Here is an 18,393-nt window from a genome sequence, read left to right on the forward strand (position 1 = left end):
AAGGGTGACAGGTAAGCACATCCCCATCAACCACCACATAACTGAGCCTAAGGGAGACAGGTAAGCACATCCCCATCAACCACCACATAACTGAGCCTAAGGGAGACAGGTAAGCACATCCCCATCAACCACCACATAACTGAGCCTAAGGGTGACAGATAAGCACAATTTACTTCACTTTACTACTTCACTACATTTTTATCTGAATTCCTGAATAACAAACTTTTGGCTTAGGGGTGCCGTAAAAGCAATACTGATACACTAGGGCGCAGTGATTCAAAAAAGTTTGGGAACCTCTGTGGTAGAGAAAATAGAGTGTAGGGTGTAGAGTGTAGGGGCAGGGACTGATGTGAATGGACAAATATTCTCTGTAAAGCGCTGTGGAATATGTAACTGGTAATAAATAAATAATTTAATAGACAGAAAAAAACCTATAGATACAAGATGTATCTATATCGGGCGCAATTAGAATCCTATAAAGGTATAATTAACAAATAAATGGATGAATACTAACCACCATGCAGCTCCCAATGAGGTTTCTGGAAACACTGGTAAGTAGACAAACATATAAACAAGCAATAGGGAGCGCAAAAGTAGAGTATTACAAATGCATTTAATATGGTATGATTACCAGGACATACAATTGAAACATAAAATGCTATTTAAAACCACAAAGGGTGGCTCAAAAAGGGTTATTAAATATATATATATATATATATATATATATATATATATATATATATATAGTAGGGAGAAGTATAATGTAAAGGAAAACTTCCTAACATATAATTCAAATATAAAGTCCACCAAAGTCTCTAGAGATCCGGTATATTTTAGAAATGCAATTAGGTATGGGACAAGGATAACTGAATGCAGTTTTGTAGCCCAAATGCTGATGTTATATTCAACCTCACTACCGTGAGTGCACCTCACCACCGCTGTAGATCTTATTCACCAGTAGCAATCCCAGAGTACATTATGCTTCCCCCTACTATATATCTTAAGTAATAACCCTTTTTGGGCAACCCATTGTGGTAATAAATAGCATTTTATATTTCAATTGTATGTTCTGGTAATTATACCATATTAAATGAATTTGTAATACTCTACTTTTGCGCTCCCTAGTGTATGTTTAAATAATTTAATAATATTGCAGGTTTAAAGTGCAGCGTTTTCTAGCAACTTGCATGCACAGGAAGTAAAACAGACAGTCACAGCAACTTTCAATCTTTTAAGCTAGAGAAGAAACTCAACAAGAGCAGTATTAGCACAAAACCAAAATAATATACAGATGTGCCCCCATACATCTATCCTCTGTGCGCTACAAGTCGTGCCACACATAACGTGGGAGCTCAATGTGACTCGGTAGTGCTGAGCGTATTTTTGTGCGTCTTTTTACTTTCAAATGCGTTTTATTTGCACAACGATGCGACTAGATAGCACAAGCAGCTTCTGCTGATTAAAATGATATGCAGCATGCCTATATTCTATGTGTGACTGCGGGTGTATCTGCATGCAGTGACGTCACAAGGGGGGTGCAGGCCGCACCCGGGTGTCACCCGCCGAGGGGTGACACCAAAATGCAGACTCCCCCTTGGTGACTGGAGCCAGGTACTGCACTGTAGTATGAAGTGCAGCACTCGGTTCCTGACACTGTGAGGGAGCCGGCACTGCTCACAGGACAGGGCAGTCCGCACTTCCTGCACCCGCCGCTCGGCCCCCCCGGTAAAAAGCACGGGACAATGGGGTTCGTGCCACGAGGCCACGCCCCTTCCCGCGAGACCACACCCCTTTTCAGCGGCAGCGCACAGCATCCCTCCCAGCACCAGGTGACAACGCGGGGAGGGACGCCACTGTCTGCATGCTAAACGCTACGCTACAGTGTTACAGCCACTGACACTGTAACGTAGCATTTCACATGCAGATACACCCGCACTCACTCACAAAACATATAATATAATTTTAATCAGCAGAAGCTGCTTGTGTTATCTGGTCACATAGCTGTACAAATAAGATGCATTTGAAGGTAAAAAGATGAACAAAAAGGTGCTAGGCGCTACTGAGTCACGCCACAACTTATTAACGCGCAAGAATAACAAAAATAACAAACCTAAAACTCACCATGTACTACACATTGCTTTTTATCAACTCTCTCCTTTGTATTTTCTCTAAGGATATAACATCCCTAACTCTCCCTGCATCTCCCCTCTCTGGGCACACTGCCGCCCTATTGAGTCACTCACCTCCTCTAAAAACTAATGAGCTTTCTTTTCATCAAAAATTGACAATTACAGCCTCATTGTGTCACTATAAAAAACTTTTACACACCTACAACTATATCTACTTCTCCATCCTTCTGCTTTTATTATCTGGTGACATATCACCAAATCCAGGCCCCTCACACATACAGCGGATTTACTATGGAATATATATCCTGCAAACCTCACATGTCTCCCATCACCCTCCAAATCAATAAATGTGCCTTATAGAATTCACACTTGATCACAACTTATTATTTTACATCTAAACATCTCTTTACAATAACTGCTTTCACCAATTTCGACATTTACCTAAGACTGCTGGTTCACACGTTAACCAAACTCTCTAAATAGCCCCACATGAAGTGGCTTCTGCCACCCGTCAGACTTCACGTAAACTGATATAACAGCCATGGCTCTCCACAGACACCTACAAAAACTGCCTCTTAAAGTAGAATGTCAGTGGCGTAAATCTTAATTCAAATGACTTCCACACATACTGTAAAATAGGAATCCACCCATCTGTCATCCGAACCCTCTGTCCCACGCTCACTGTCTACCCCATCCGTGTCACCCCTGTCTGTCTGCCCATCCCCTTTAGAATGTAAGCTCTCACGAGCAGGGCCCTCTATCCTCTTGTGCTTATCCTTTCTTTACTTATACTATCTGCTCTATACTCAAAAGCACCTAACCCGTGACTTTTGCCATCCTGCTTCTGTTGCAGCAGTGTTTATATACCATGTACTTGTCTTGTAGTGTCTTAAACTGTATGACACTGTTTTCTTATTCTGTTCAACTGTTTATGTACTGTGTTTATGTACTATGTCTATGTACTGTGTTTATGTACTGTGTTTATGTACTATGTTTATGTACTATGTAAGGCGCTGCGGAACCCTTGTGGCGCCATATAAATAAAGGATAATAATAATAATAATAATAATAAAGGAGGCTAGATGTATGTGGACCCATCTGTAATTGTGGGGTTAGTTTGTACTTATATGTAATTTATTAAAAGCTTATTTTCCATTTGTCTTCTGTAATTGAGTGATATTAGAAATGGATATGAGTGACAGATCTTTAAGGGGCTTACCAGGGAGAGCTGCTTACGGATAGTGCCTTTACCCTTGAAACTTACAGAATTGACCCCCCACTGGCTGCGATTTGCCAGTTGTAAACTGACAGATTATAGGCAATTGCTGACAATACATAGAGCGAGACGGTGTGCTTAATTCATGATAAAATTAGTTAAAAAGATTAGTGGGGAGAGCTAGCCATAAACAACACAGACTTAATTATAAAGAGAAACTACATAGGCTATAACATTAGTATATTTAAGACAGCAGGACATGAGTGTATGTGTATTATCAGCATCATCCTGGCACATGTATAAATATAATTGTAACAATTAGATGACATGCACATACATAGAATACAAGGCATTGCATTTCTTTAGAATTATTATTCAGAATTTCGTATGCAAATATCTTTATATATGGCGACTCTAACAATTTTCTATTGCTGCAATCAGCGATCGCTATAATTATTAAATCTTGCAGAGGCAGTTATTCGTTCTCTTAACCTGAGTTGACGATAACAGAAAGAGGACTATAGAGGTACTTGTTCCGCCATTAGGAATATCGCCTGCGGTGAGCCTTATTTCAAGCAAAAATGTCTGTTTTTGAAAAAATTATTGATTTTAGCCCTATAATAAATAGACCTGTAAATGAGAAACAAATGGAGCGGTTTCTTATTTTTTGTGCTTTGTCTAAATAACTTTTACACTGCTGTTTAGAATAAGGAGATCATGAGTTAGGAAATGGAACTTACCTGGTGCTTTGTTTCCTGCCTGAATGCAGAGAGATCCCTGAAGTTCGGAAAAAGAAGTCAATATGGAGGGACTTTTTGGGTGTGGAACAGTCGATAAGGAAAGAAACAGTTGGGTAGTTTTGAAAGTGACCTTATGGAGAAAGGAGACTGATCTCCAAGTTTCTTCTCGTGGTAAATGGGATTTCCCAGTCTCCTGGGTAACAGCACCAGGATCCTTTCGGTAGCTGGATGCGGATTTCAGACTCTCGTCCCTTTGTGACATTCTGTCAGTAGGTGATGGAACCTCAGGGGAATGGCCAGGGCCATTTTTCATGACCTTCTTTAGGAAAACGTTGAGTTGATCCAATTTGCCAAAACTTAAGTTCACTTTTAATGGTCTTGATACATCAATGTTGACATCAACTGTAATAAAATAACAAATGCAATGTACTGTATTAATTTCCAATGCATGGCACATACAATATTAATAGTTTGGAAAAATATACTGTTCGGCATTAGAGTTGCTTAGCTTGAAATATGTATAGCTATTCTAGCCTACCACCTAAGATACATTTAAATAACCACTGTCTCTAGGACTACAATGTGTCCCTGGTCTTTACCATTATAAACTGGAAGGCTTTATTATCCAAACTCCTAATGTGTCTGGATTAAAACACTTAGTTGGTCAAGGGGCCTATAATTGCATTACAGTGTTCACCACTGAAAAGGACGCAGTGGATAGCGTTAATGGGCACTATAAGTGCCCACATGGGCAGCCTAGAAAGCAAGTAACAGGAGGCACATTAGCCGTCACACAGTATATGTAAGAATATGCTCATACATAATCAAACCCACATATACAGTAAATTCACATGAACCATAACTTACTGTACACAACAACTATGAACAGAACAAATTATTATTTGCAAAGAAAAAATAACCCACATGCTTGGATGCTGTAGATTAGGAGGCAGACATAATTTTCTTTTTGGAGCCAATGGCATAGCTTCCAACAGACATGAACCAATTTGTGACAGATGGTTTAATACAAAGTGTCTGTCATGACCTGGCCCTTGAGGTTTCCAGTCAGAGGAGTGGGAGTTGGGGTGACTAGGTGGGGAGGCAGCAGTAGACGAGGAGGAAGTACATACGGCTTCCTCATCGGCTAATTCTGGGTGTTGATGAGACCTGACCAGTGATCCCTCCAATTGGGATATGGTTTAGCTGCGCCCAATGGGCAGCTCGCGGCCCCCTGATCAGGGACCCAGGAAATAGCAACAGACTGGGAGATAAGAAAGACAACTGAGTGGCTGAAGATTATCAATGGAGAATATCGGTAATGACCGATGTAGAATAACACTGAAGAATATTGGTGGTGACTGATGTAGAATATCACTGAAGAGTATCGGTAGTGACTGATGTTGAATATTACTGAAGAGTATTGGTAATGAGTGGAGAATAACAGTAGTGACTGAAATTAAATATCACTGAAAAATATCGGTAGTGACAAATGCTGAATATCACTGAAGAATATCGGTAGTGACCGATGTTGGATATCACTACAGAATAACAGTAGTGACTGAAGTTAAATGTCACTAGAGAATATCGGTAGTGACCGTTGCTGAATATCACTGGAGAATACCACAGAGACTGGTGAAGAGCACTGAGGATACAACAGCGTGGAGTCTGGAACAGCAATCCGAAGCTAGCAGCTACTGGAAAAGAGAAGTTGTTCAGGCGACTTCCTGTTTCCTGGAGTCCTGCTTTATACCCTTAGGTAGCTATCCATTTGAGGAGAGAGTTCTCTGGAGTTATAATACAAAAACACTTTGGTGGTCCTGCCTTAAGGTCCGTATCCACTACATGAGAGAGGAACAACTGTACGATTACAACATTGTAATCGTGCAATCGTTCTTCATCCTGTACAGTGGATATTGTGCCCAGACTGAATGATATGTCGTTCAGTGCAGGCACCTTCCCTCATCCCTGAAAATGCACAACCTGTCATTATCAGCAGATTGACCAGCATGTTCAGGCGATAATAAATGTCGAAAACAACCAGCTTCCGCAAGCCCTGGAGTGATTTGGGCTCTATCAGAGCCAAAATCACTCCCACTGACATCACTAGTGATGTCAGAGGGGCCGGCTTCAGACGGTAGGCGTTCCCATGGGAACGCCTCCGTCTGGCAGGCACGCCCCCGGCACGCCCACCAAAGGGGGCGTGCTGTCAATCAACATCGACAGCACGCCCCCTTTGGTGCGAGACCCGGAGCGATGGAGAGCCCGTCGCTCGCCGGGTCTCGCACATGCGCACGACGGAGCTCCCTCCGTCGTGCGCATGCGCAGTGGGGGAACATCGACCCGCTTGTGAGCGTACTGCCGCTCACGAGCGGGTCTGAATGACCCCCACTGTGCTATACAGAAAGAGGCAACCTAAAGGAGCCATCTGACTTCACCTAAAGCCACCCCAAGCTACAATTCAGGACATTATCTATATTGATATTATTAGTGGTTGCGCTGGAGCGGTGCAGTGAGTAACGGCCGATCCCAGGCTGAATCCTGACAGTGTCACCTGGTGAGAGTGCTTTATCGCATCACAAGCTCTCATTGGGAAAAGATAACGTTAGTTTCAGGTACCAGTCTAGGGAGCGAGCAATGTTACGTCTCTCGTTACCAAGAGAGGAGCTCCAAGAAACCATAGTGTTTATAACAGTGGACTGTCACAGTGGGTGGAGACATATTTTATAGAGGGATGAGTCTTAGGCCCTCATTCAGAGGCGGTTGTAAGGGGCCGCTCGGTCGTACGCCTAACGATCGAGAATCAGAAGAAAAAACAATCGCACGGCCGGGCGATTGCAACCAAAGTGACGCCCATACATGAACAAAGCACCTCCTCTAGCTAACGAGTGATAGCAGCTAGCGATCGAGTCAATCGTTGTACGTCATTGTCAGTCGTTGTATGTTAATTTTCTTCTGCTGGTTGCGGCCGCTTGTGTTGTGTGCAAATTACATAAAAAATTTACAAAAAAACGCATAGAATAAGCCATCCCCATTAAATTTATTTATTATTATTATTCGCTAATCCTAACGCAACTAAATCAATTACAAGCCAATTAGCAGTGTTATTAGCAACAACAATCAATTATTAGCTGCTTGCATTGTTTGGCACAAAGTAGAAACATCAAACATAACATCAGTCACATTCGATAGTATCGATTGTACTCTGGGGCTTGAGAGAGCACATACCCAACCTCAAGCTGTACGATCAGCCAGGCCTCTAACCTGCTCGCAGAGTGACGTTTTACTACTTCCGGCCTTCTATGTCGGTCGTAGCAGTAAATTTATGTACGCCCCTGAAACGCCCTGAAAACGGTGAGGCACGCCTGTGTTTTTAGACCACCAACCCCGTTAACACCCACAAACGGCCTTTCATGTCAATCAACTTTCGGAAGCCACTTCCTGCCCGTAAGCCATACGCTCGACAGCATTTTGGATTGCAAGGTCTCGTACGCACATGCGCACAACTTACCGTACGCATGCGTGGTTTGGAAACATCGGATGCGTACGACAGACTCTGAATGAGAGCCTTAGTCTTATGTCTTAGGTTATACTAGTAGTTGTGTCACCCCCGTTCCTGCCTCCATCCTCCACGCTGTCCCGCTGCACCTCCGCCCTCTGTCCCACCTCCATCCCCGCGCCACTTGCACTCCCTCCTCCTTCACCGTCCCAGACCGGGTATACTTATCCTCCGGCGGCCTCCTTGTCTGTCATATCTTTCCAGCAGTGAGAGCTGTTGAGGAAAGGTGCCCCTGGCTCCTACTGCCCATGTCAGCGACATTACGTATCCAATTATTATTTTTATATATATACTGTGTACAGTATATAAAAGCACAACATCAAGGGCATATGCAGATACCTGCTTGTCTGGCCAGAGGAAAAAGTGTCCAGATAGAGGTCTGCGATCAAATAGCTAGTTTAATATTGGGAAAGGTGGATTAGTGGCCTGGCCAAGCTGGCTCAGAGTGGTGATGCACACACTCTTCCAGTGGTCAAGGTTTTATGGGTGAATGGAGCGATCACTTTCAGGTCAGTCTTATGTGTCAGAAATTGGACCAAAGCATCCTGGATGTTCACCGTTTTACCACAGTCAATGTAGATGACTGGAAAGCACTGTTACTAAATAATAGCTAATGGCTGAAGCACCATTTATCACCCACAGTGGGTTTAAAAACTGGTTGTGTATGATAAAACTGGCTGTGTATGATAAAACTGGCTGTGTATGATAAAACTGGCTGTGTATGATAAAACTGTCTGTGTATGATAAAACTGGCTGTGTATGATAAAGCTGGCTGTGTATGATAAAACTGTTTGTGTATGATAAAGCTGGCTGTGTATGATAAAACTGTTTGTGTATGATAAAACTGTCTGTGTATGATAAAGCTGTCTGTGTATGATAAAACTATCTGTGTATGATAAAACTGGCTGTGTATGATAAAACTGGCTGTGTATGATAAAACTGTGTATGATAAAACTGTTTGTGTATGATAAAGCTGGTTGTGTATGATAAAGCGGTCTGTGTATGATAAAACTGGCTGTGTATGATAAAACTGTGTATGATAAAACTGTGTATGATAAAACTGGCTGTGTATGATAAAACTGTGTATGATAAAACTGGCTGTGTATGATAAAGCTGGTTGTGTATGATAAAGCGGTCTGTGTATGATAAAACTGGCTGTGTATGATAAAACCGATTGTGTATGATAAAGCCGGTTGTGTATGATAAAACTGGCTGTGTATGATAAAGCTGGCTGTGTATGATAAAACTGGCTGTGTATGATAAAACTGGCTGTGTATGATAAAGCTGGCTGTGTATGATAAAACTGGTTGTGTATGATAAAACTGGTTGTGTATGATAAAGCTGGCTGTGTATGATAAAGCTGGCTGTGTATGATAAAGCTGGCTGTGTATGATATAGCTGGTTGTGTATGATAAAGCTGGCTGTGTATGATAAAACTGGTTGATAAATGGGCCCCTATGAATGCAAAATTGACTCTAAAAACAAAACAAAACGATATAATAATTTGTTACGGTCTGTCCCATGTCCAACATACAGGGTACAGCGGGAGCCAGAGCTCCCAGCGCTCGTTCAACGGCTCCCACTGCTAGCAAGACAGTACAAACCTTAGCCAGTGAGGACAGGGCAACGGAGGTAAGTATGGAGGCATGATGGAGCTGGGGAGGGGGAGACAGAGCAATTTTATGTCTGATTAGCAATAAAATGTAAAGTACAACATGAACTTGTCCCCACTAAAAATTCTCATTTTTCAAATGCATGAACGTAATTGGGTTTAGAAGTCTGTCTAGGTAAGCAGCATATAACAAATGGATGAACAAGAGCGGAAAAGCAGATTAATCTAGAAAGAGACATACGAAACAAATGTTAGCAGAGAACGTTCTCTGGGGTAGTAAAGTCACTTAGTGTTACCAGAACAACTTTTCCAGACTTTGGCCCTCATTCAGAGCCACTCGCTAGCGGCAGTACGCTCGTTCCGAGCGATGTTCGCACATCTGCGCATGCGTACGGTTTTTAGTACGCATGCGCGAACCAGTCAGTGCGGCCGAAAATCGTTGGTACGCAATATAGCGAGGGCCTGCTATTTTGAGTGACAGAATGAGGCGTATGTGGGTGGTAACAGGGGAAGGTGCTTGAAAACGGGGAGTGGAGATCCGAACGCAGGCGTGCTTAAAGGTCAAAACGGGCGTTTTAAGGGAGTGCATAATTAATACAGCAGCGTCATTGACCACGTCACTTGGTTTTTTTTAACTCAGAACTGCTCGCAAAATAGCGGTTGAAAACACCAACCACAAGAATAGCGAGCAGTTCATACGCTGTACGATGTACTTGATTAATCTAATAAATAGCGGACATGACGTATGGTGCGTGCGGCCAGGGGGCGTTTTTATCAAATAAACGAGCGTATGTTTTGCTCGCTCGTTCAGACTTAGAGGTGGGAACAGACTGCAATTTGCGAACGGATCATTTGAATAGCCACCCCTTGTTTTTGAACGAACGACCACAAATAGCGAACGGCTCTGAATCAGGCCCTTTGTGATTAGTTGAGGGTTACATTTCACCTTTCACACTTGGCATAGACCCACCAATCAGAACAAGCGCTATACGCCAGATGGGATCAGACAGAAATACAGGATAGGTTCGAGGTTATTACTCTTGTTATAAAAACTTACTGAAAAAGGTAAAATTAGTGAAGAAAACAAACTACTAATACTGTACCAATCCTGTTAAATTGCCCAAATGTTTGATGTAAATGATTCTTCATTGACTGAGTAATATAAATAGAAGCAGTGAAGATGTATGTATCTAGTCAGGTTACACTGATAACTATGAACTGAAATCAATAAGGATTTAATGGGCATCTTCAAAGTCAAATATGGGGCCAATACTGTACAGTAGATTGTGTCAAAGGATAATGATGGGAGATTGTGTTGTTGTTTTTACACCAGGACTAATCAATCAGCTTGGATAAAGGAGATGGCCATTTGACAGAATTTTCTTATTTTGGTCTCTATTCACCACCACAATGGCTTTGAAATGAAACAAACAAGATGTGCTTTAACTGCAGACTTTCAGATTTAATTTGAGGGTAATTACATCCAAATCAGGTGAACGGTGTAGGAATTACAACGGTTTCTATATGTGCCTCCCACTTTTTAAGGGGCCAAAAGTAAAACTAAAAAGGACAAACTAAACAATCCTAAATCTAACTTTCACTTTTTAATACTTTGTTGCAAATCCTTTGCAGGCAATTACAGCCTGAAGTCTGGAATGCATAGACATCACCAGACGCTGGGTTTCATCCCTGGTGATGCTCTGCCAGGCCTCTACTGCAAATGTCTTCAGTTCCTGCTTGTTCTTGGGGCATGTTCCCTTCAGTTTTTTCTTCATCAAGTGAAATGCATGCTCAATCGGATTCAGGTCAGGGGATTGACTTGGCCATTGCATAACATTCCACTTTTTAGCCTTAAAAAACTCTTTGGTTGCTTTTGCAGTATGCTTCAGGTCATTGTCCATCTGCACTGTGAAGCGCCGTCCAATGAGTTCTGAAGCTGTTGACTGAATCTGAGCATATAATATTGCCCGAAACACTTCAGAATTAATTCTGCTGCTTTTGTCAGCAGTCACATCATCAATAAATACAAGGGAACCAGTTCCATTGGCAGCCATACATGCCGACGCCATGACACTACCACCACCATGCTTCACTGATGAGGTGGTATGTTTTGGATCATGAACAGCTCCTTTCCTTCTCCATACTCTTCTCTTCCCATCACTCTGGTACAAGTTGATCTTTGTCTCATCTGTCCATAGGATGTTGTTCCAGAACTGTAATGGCTTTTTTAGATGTTGTTTGGCAAACTCTAATCTGGTCTTCCTGTTTTTGAGGCTCACCAATGGTTTACATCTTGTGCTGAACCCTTTATATTCACTCTTGTGAAGTCTTCTCTTGATTGTTGACTTTGACACATATACACCTACCTCCAGGCGAGTGTTCTTGTTTTGGCCAACTGTTGTGAAGGGGTTTTTCTTCACCAGGGAAATAATTCTTCTGTCATCCACCACTGTTGTTTTCCGTGGTCATCCTGGTCTTTTGGTGTGCTCTCCGGTGTGTTCTCTCTTTTTAAGAATGTTCCAAACAGTTGATTTGGCCACACCTAATGTTTTTGCTAGCTCTCTGATGGGTTTGTTTTGATTTTTCAGCCTAATGATGGCTTGCTTCACTGATAGTGACAGCTCTTTGGATCTCATATTGAGAGTCGACAGCAACTGATTCCAAATGCAAATGTCACACCTAGAATCAACTCCAGACCTTTTACCTGCTTAATTGATAATGAAATAACGAGGGAATAGCCCACACCTGTCCATGAAATAGCTTTTGAGTTGATAGTCCCATTACTTTTGGCCCCTTAAAAAGTGGGAGGCACATATAGAAACCGTTGTAATTCCTACACCATTGACCTGATTTGGATGTGATGACCCTCAAATTAAATCTGAAAGTCTGCAGTTAAAGCACATCATGTTTGTTTCATTTCAAAGCCATTGTGGTGGTGAATAGAGGCCAAAATATGAAAATTCTGTCAATGTCCCAATATTTATGCACCTGACTGTATATGTATATATATATATATATATATATATATTTATGTAGTATGTACAGGGTGGTTTGGGGAGTAGTGACCAGATTCAAAAAGTTCATATCTTAATCAGACCAGATACATAAAGGGCTGTGTTTTGGCTTCTGTCATCTGCAATCCCTGCTTTTCCCAGTGTAAATGGAGGCTGCCCCCAGCCTGTGCTGCAATGACTTCTCTCTTTGCACTGTTGCTTGTCTCCATGACATGCTCCCCACGTCTTCCACAGTGTGTCTTGTCTACCCCTTTGTCTAACTGCTAATGGATCTACCCCTTTGTCTATTTGCTATTGGATCTACCCCTTTGTCTATCTGCTATTGGATCTACCCCTTTGTCTGCTATTGGATCTACCACTTTTGCTGTCTGCTATTGGATACCCCATCTGGAGTCTAGCCGTGTCCTGGTTAAACCAATGGAACCCGAGGCGTGTGCAGTCCCAGTCTGGACAGCTCCACATGTTATTTTAGGCTTAGTCGCACCCTAATATGACAAAGATAAACATTGTATAAAAGGAAGGGTGGGGCAGAACAAAGACCCTGTGAAGCTGGCATGAAAGGAAAGCCCGGAATAAACTTATGCTGGTTAAAAATGTTCCACAATTTGCTTTTGCATCACTCATGCAGGACAGTCAGTGATGAGTGGTGCCAAACACTTATCTGTGGGAACTGTACACTCAGACTGGGTACTGGGAGTTAAAGGGATTCTGATATCCAACTCTGAGCAGAACTAAACGTGGTACAGTTGTAATATGATGTGTGAAATTAAATATACTGGAACATTTCCTTTGTTACCTGTAGAAACTCTAGCCACAGGAGAAACCTGCCGGACAGCAGTAGCAACAGTGACATCTAGAGGCTAGAAAGAAGTAAACTATAGTAAACATAGTAATACCCATTTTCCACAAAACTGCTGGCTCCAACCCAGGACATTGACCACAGACTGAGCAGGATCGGAGCAGGTCAGCTGTGCTTTACCTCTTTTACACCGGCGGCTGGACCCGGGTAATTCCTAAGTCCAGCCCATTCACACCGGACACGGGTCTTCCGGCATTACAGAGGACGGTTTGAGATGATGTCATCTCCAAGTGCAACTGAAGGAAGCCAATCCGTGTGTTTGAGGCATGACGCAGGTCTTCGTGACACGGGTCATGCCGTTTACACTGCACCGTTCATTACCTGGGTCGTTCCAATGTCCAACCCTGCTCCCTACCTGGGTTGAATTCCCAGCTCGACCCAAGTTACTTTTTTTGGGATCCTTTTCCACTGAGCCATGACCCAGGTTATAAGTGATGTAACTTAGTCTAGCAAACCATTGAGCTCCTTTCGAAGTGACTGACGGAAATTAAGCAGTATGGCCCATTTCATTTCTACATAAGGAAAGGCAGACTTTTTTTCAACAAATGTTGTTGAGATAATGAATTGCATTTATCTTGTGTTTCCTTAAATGTAAGAACAGTTTTGGTTAATAAAAGAAATATTTTTAAAATGCTGACTGCATGCTGTCATATTACACATTCTAATCTAGATTACCTCCTCTCTTACATTTACCTGTGATGGACCAACACATTGATTCTCTGTATCACTGTTCTGAGAGGCATGAATGGGATCAGTAGGTGCTATTATCATGTAGTGGCAGCTTACCATATGTTTGCAAATGTATCCAACTGAGATCTCTGTATTACTATTATCATGTAAGCTGTATGTTACTTTTGGTGGTCCTCAGCGGTGTACTGGGAGAGTTGTTTTTGTTTTTTCTAGTCTGGATTAACCCCTCCCTTACATGCACAGACGATGGGCCAATAAATTGATTTGAGCAACTACCGCTCTTAGAATCATATTACAGTGAAAGTCTGTAACACGTCCCTAGTTACAAACTTTACTAAAATAAAAGCATAAAGCATGCCAAGGCTATATTTCTCTGTTTGGAAAGGAGTAGGACACGATTTCCCAAATAAACAATAGGTGCAGATGACTTCCATTATCCTACAATTATCTTTGAGCTCACAGTGATAGCTGATCCTAGTTAGTTGATACAAAACAAGCTCATGTATGTCAGTAAAAAAAAAATTAATTTCTATACCATTTTTCAAAGGCAATATCCTTATTTTAGGCACAAACCATTTTTTTAATCAAACAGGAACCATTATTTTTCAAGATCTGTGGGTTTTATGGAAGAATAAATCTCTTTTGCGCCCACAAGTGTTGATTTGGCTACAATAATAATAATAATAATAATAATAATAATAATAATACTTATTAGCATCCTCTCCGCATATTACTGGGCAATTGAAGCATGTACAGCTATGCAGAAGTCGTGTTTTAAAAAATAATATATCCAAAAGTCTACTGAGGTCACAGTCTATGAACATGATAAATAGGACATCTGATTTATTTTTAATAAAAGTAATTTTTAAGTTTAAAGGAACTCCTCTGTTCATTTGAAAGGATGGATTGCACAATACACCCCCACTCATGGGAATACAAGCCACATTAAGCTTATAAGTGTTTGTATGGATTTATTTAAACTTGAGTTAATTTTATTTATTTAGTGAATATAATCAATACTGGGACATGTAACAGACATGGACACTTCACAGTTGCAGGTTAATAATGGCAGACCTCTGATACAGCAGATTATTAGACACAGTGTGCATGCATAGTAAATAATAACAGAATATTTTATCACTACAGGATGGACAGTTCTACATAACAAGCAAGCAACATGAGCGTTTTTCAGCTGTGTGGAACTAAAAGTCCCAGCATGCCCTGCCAACACTTTCTCCAACATGTATTCTATACACATTGCACGTTATCCCTATGCTTTCAATGGTCTGTTTAAGACTGCTGTGTTCAAGTCACAAAAACATGTTTGTAATGGACTAATGAAAAGAAGCTGAAACGTTTTTAGCAAATGACCCTCTGTTAATTAGAAAAGTCTGCACTTCAGCCAGCTCCACTTCTCACGTGTCAAGACTCATTCAATCATAAGGAGAAAAAAAATCTTATTTCAAAGTTAGCAAATGCCATGCTTAACATATCAGCTAAACTGGAATGAAGTGGGCACATTCTTGGGTTTCCACATGAAGTCATGCTAAGCAGCCTACAGCTTAACTTGGAAGGACAATTAATTACTTTTCATGAAGTTAACCTGACCTAACATTTTCTATACTGTGCAAATAAGTAAAAAAAAAAAAATTGGTGGCACTGGAAAAACATTATACATATTAATCAAAGTCAATTAATTAGAGATTACTTTGCCGATTTAGTTAAATAATTAATCCTTTAAAAAAAAATGCTAATTAATACAAATTGGTAGGAGATATTTTCAAAACATAAATTATAGGTGATTTGGATGTAGTAGAAATATCAGGGATTACAATTAACTCACAAGATATATAGAATTTCAAAGTACAGTGTTTGAACCTTAGGAACAGTGCACAAGTTTGTTCCTAAAACTTTTCAGCCATAAATGTAATGCTTTTCAAATGTCACATTTTTATATACTATTGGCTTTGAAATAATCTAGTTTTCTAATTAATACAATTGTTAGTAACACCCCCATTTAAAAAAAAAAAATGTACGTTTATTTAGATTCTACAATAGAACTCAAATATAATTTAGGCGCTATAATATGTACAAATTCCTCTGTTTTTTTTTTTTTAAACAGGTAACACATTAATGTGGCAAACAAAAATTTAAAAAGTGAGCCTTACTGTATTGTACATTGTGTATTATGGTAATATAACAAAAAGGGTCTTTTAAACAGCGCAATTATTTAATTTAGATCTAGAGAATTCTTCTTTATCCACTTTCATAAAACAATAACTCTTGTCGATATAGTGCCAGCACATTCAGTAGTAAAGCTGGAGGATTGTATGATTTAATGCACACGTTGAGCCAGCGTGGGTTAATCTGTAGATGTCTGCATTACAGGGACCTGCACAGTTGCCCTCTCTGCCTCCCTCCAGTTCAGTACCGCCATAGGCTAGAAACAGGTGGTCCTGCTTTCAATTACAGGGGGCTAGCATGCCAGTGTGAGGCCTGGATTAGTTCACCTTTTCACAGGGAATTTGCCTCGGTTGGGATTGGACGTATTGTGGCTTCACACATGGAGCGCGGTTCATGTCAGCTGAGGGCAGTGACACATCATATGATTCAAATTAACCTACTGTGGACTGTTCCACCGTGCTCCAGATTGTGTATTAAAATGACGACATTTTTAAAACAAGTTTGATGGAAACCAGGAACCCTTAAGTGCAATGGTTCCAATTTGTTCCAACTAATCTATCACCTGCTGGATATATTATTCTAAAGGGTTTCTGGTAGCTGAGCCTTCTCCAGCCTTTTATATAATGCTAAGTTACCTAATGGGTGTAATTGTACCTTTTTAAGCGAAAGCAAAATATTTTTGTGGCAGGAGAAAATGTAATGCGGTATATATATTCTCTGACAAACCTCTATGAGGTAACTCATTGAAAAGATTATAGCCCAGGAACAGCAGGTTTATAGCGGAATGATCTGCACTGGGTATAATATTTCAATACATCATTCTAGAGTACATTTATTACACAAATGCCACACAAAACTTATGCCTGAAAGGGCTGAATAAATCTGAGCTGAAAGCCTGCACTTTCTCAGAGCTTAACTAAAAACGTCAGCTCAATATATGATGATGCGTCTTCAAAGACGGAAAAATCAATTTTCTCTTGTCGGTCATTAACAAGCTGGAATAATTACACAGTTTACATTTCTAAAGCCAAAGTGGAGGTTGTTGTCATTTTTTGTTGTTTATGTAAATTTAGCCATGTCATTTACCTGAGTTATTTATACAAATGGTTCAACAGCATTAGGCTAAAAAGCTAACTAATCTGTAACTTTTTAATTCTGTAATGATGTTTTTTAACTCATGTTTTATTAGTGTTTTTAAATGTATTATGCACATGTTCAATATTTATTTTGCAATTTGATGCCAAATGGCAAATATCTCTATAGTGTTTTTTTAGGTAATTATATCTCAAAACTATATGCCAATTCAGCGAGCAATGTATATGTAAAAGTAAAAAGACTGAAATAAAAGGTTGGAAAAATATGATGTAATATGAATAAGATGCATAGTTATTTACTTGAAAATAAACAGCTTTTTACGCATGTACAGTAATAATATAACTGACTTAAAAATAACATTTGAAGCTGCATCACAAACATTTTTTTGTTTAAATATCACAGAGGAAAAAAAAAATCTAAATTGTCAAACAGTAAATGTAAGAGTGCTTTATAAAGTGATGTATTTACACAATGAATAAAAAAGGGGAAAAGAAAGGCTTTCCATTATCAGATTTTTTAAAGTTAGCAAATGTAATTTAATTTCAGGATGATACATTCAAATAACTTATCTAAAACATGTTGCTTTTTAAACCCATTCCAGACCACCTTAATAATTGTTTACTTTTTTAAATTTATTTTTTAATCCCAAACGTAAATGGTGCTATTTGCTGAGCACCTCTATACTTAATGAATAGTGTATAATAATTTACATTTCTTGTACAGTGTCTAACACACGGAAATCAAGACAAACTACGAAACTAAATTTATATCGATCTGGATCTTCCTCAACATTGTGATTGTAATGGCTTCATTTGTCTAAATATTTTGAAACATTATCACGCCACTAAATAGAATGTAAATCCTGTTTACCAAAGTTTTTTTTTTGTAATTTATTATATTACAAAAAACTTCTAAATACAGTAGTAGAATGTATACAATGCATTAGGAAATGTAACAGAGTATCTCATATACTGTATAACAACTTGAACTGTAGTCTAGCTATGGATTAATCTTAATGTGCACTGCTGTGGGATATGATGGATTGGAATGATAATGTTATTTGAAAGATAAAGATCCAGAAAATGTATGATGTATAATTGTGTGTTTTTCTTTACAACCTAATAATAAAATATGTCTATAATACACATGCATATGAGGAGATAACTAACAATGTACTACAGCATTCTTTATGTTTGGTGAGAACTGATGTCTGCTCTGAACTGTGCAAGCAAGATAGATAAGTGAAAGGAAATTATCTCACCCCTAGGTGGTACTGCTGCTTCAATCCAGCAGCAACT

The 18,393-nt window shown here is 40.0% G+C and overlaps 1 protein-coding gene across 6 annotated transcripts in view; it reads right to left on the minus strand.

Annotated features, from left to right (window-relative positions):
* The window catches only part of VPS13B (vacuolar protein sorting 13 homolog B), a 1,086,122-nt gene that overhangs the window by 223,129 nt on the left and 844,600 nt on the right, over window positions 1-18,393 (minus strand). For all 6 annotated transcript variants that reach the window (XR_015869381.1, XM_088442693.1, XM_088442694.1 and 3 more), the window contains exon 36: window positions 4,086-4,487. Coding sequence is in view for 5 of the 6 variants with exons in the window: in XM_088442693.1 (XP_088298819.1) it covers window positions 4,086-4,487 (402 nt within the window). In the remaining variant the exon portion in view is untranslated. The remainder of the gene's footprint in view (window positions 1-4,085; window positions 4,488-18,393) is intronic.

Source organism: Taudactylus pleione, unplaced genomic scaffold (assembly GCF_031769625.1).
Source record: "Taudactylus pleione unplaced genomic scaffold, aTauple2 ptg000314l, whole genome shotgun sequence".
In the NCBI taxonomy this organism is placed as follows: Eukaryota; Metazoa; Chordata; class Amphibia; order Anura; family Myobatrachidae; genus Taudactylus; species Taudactylus pleione.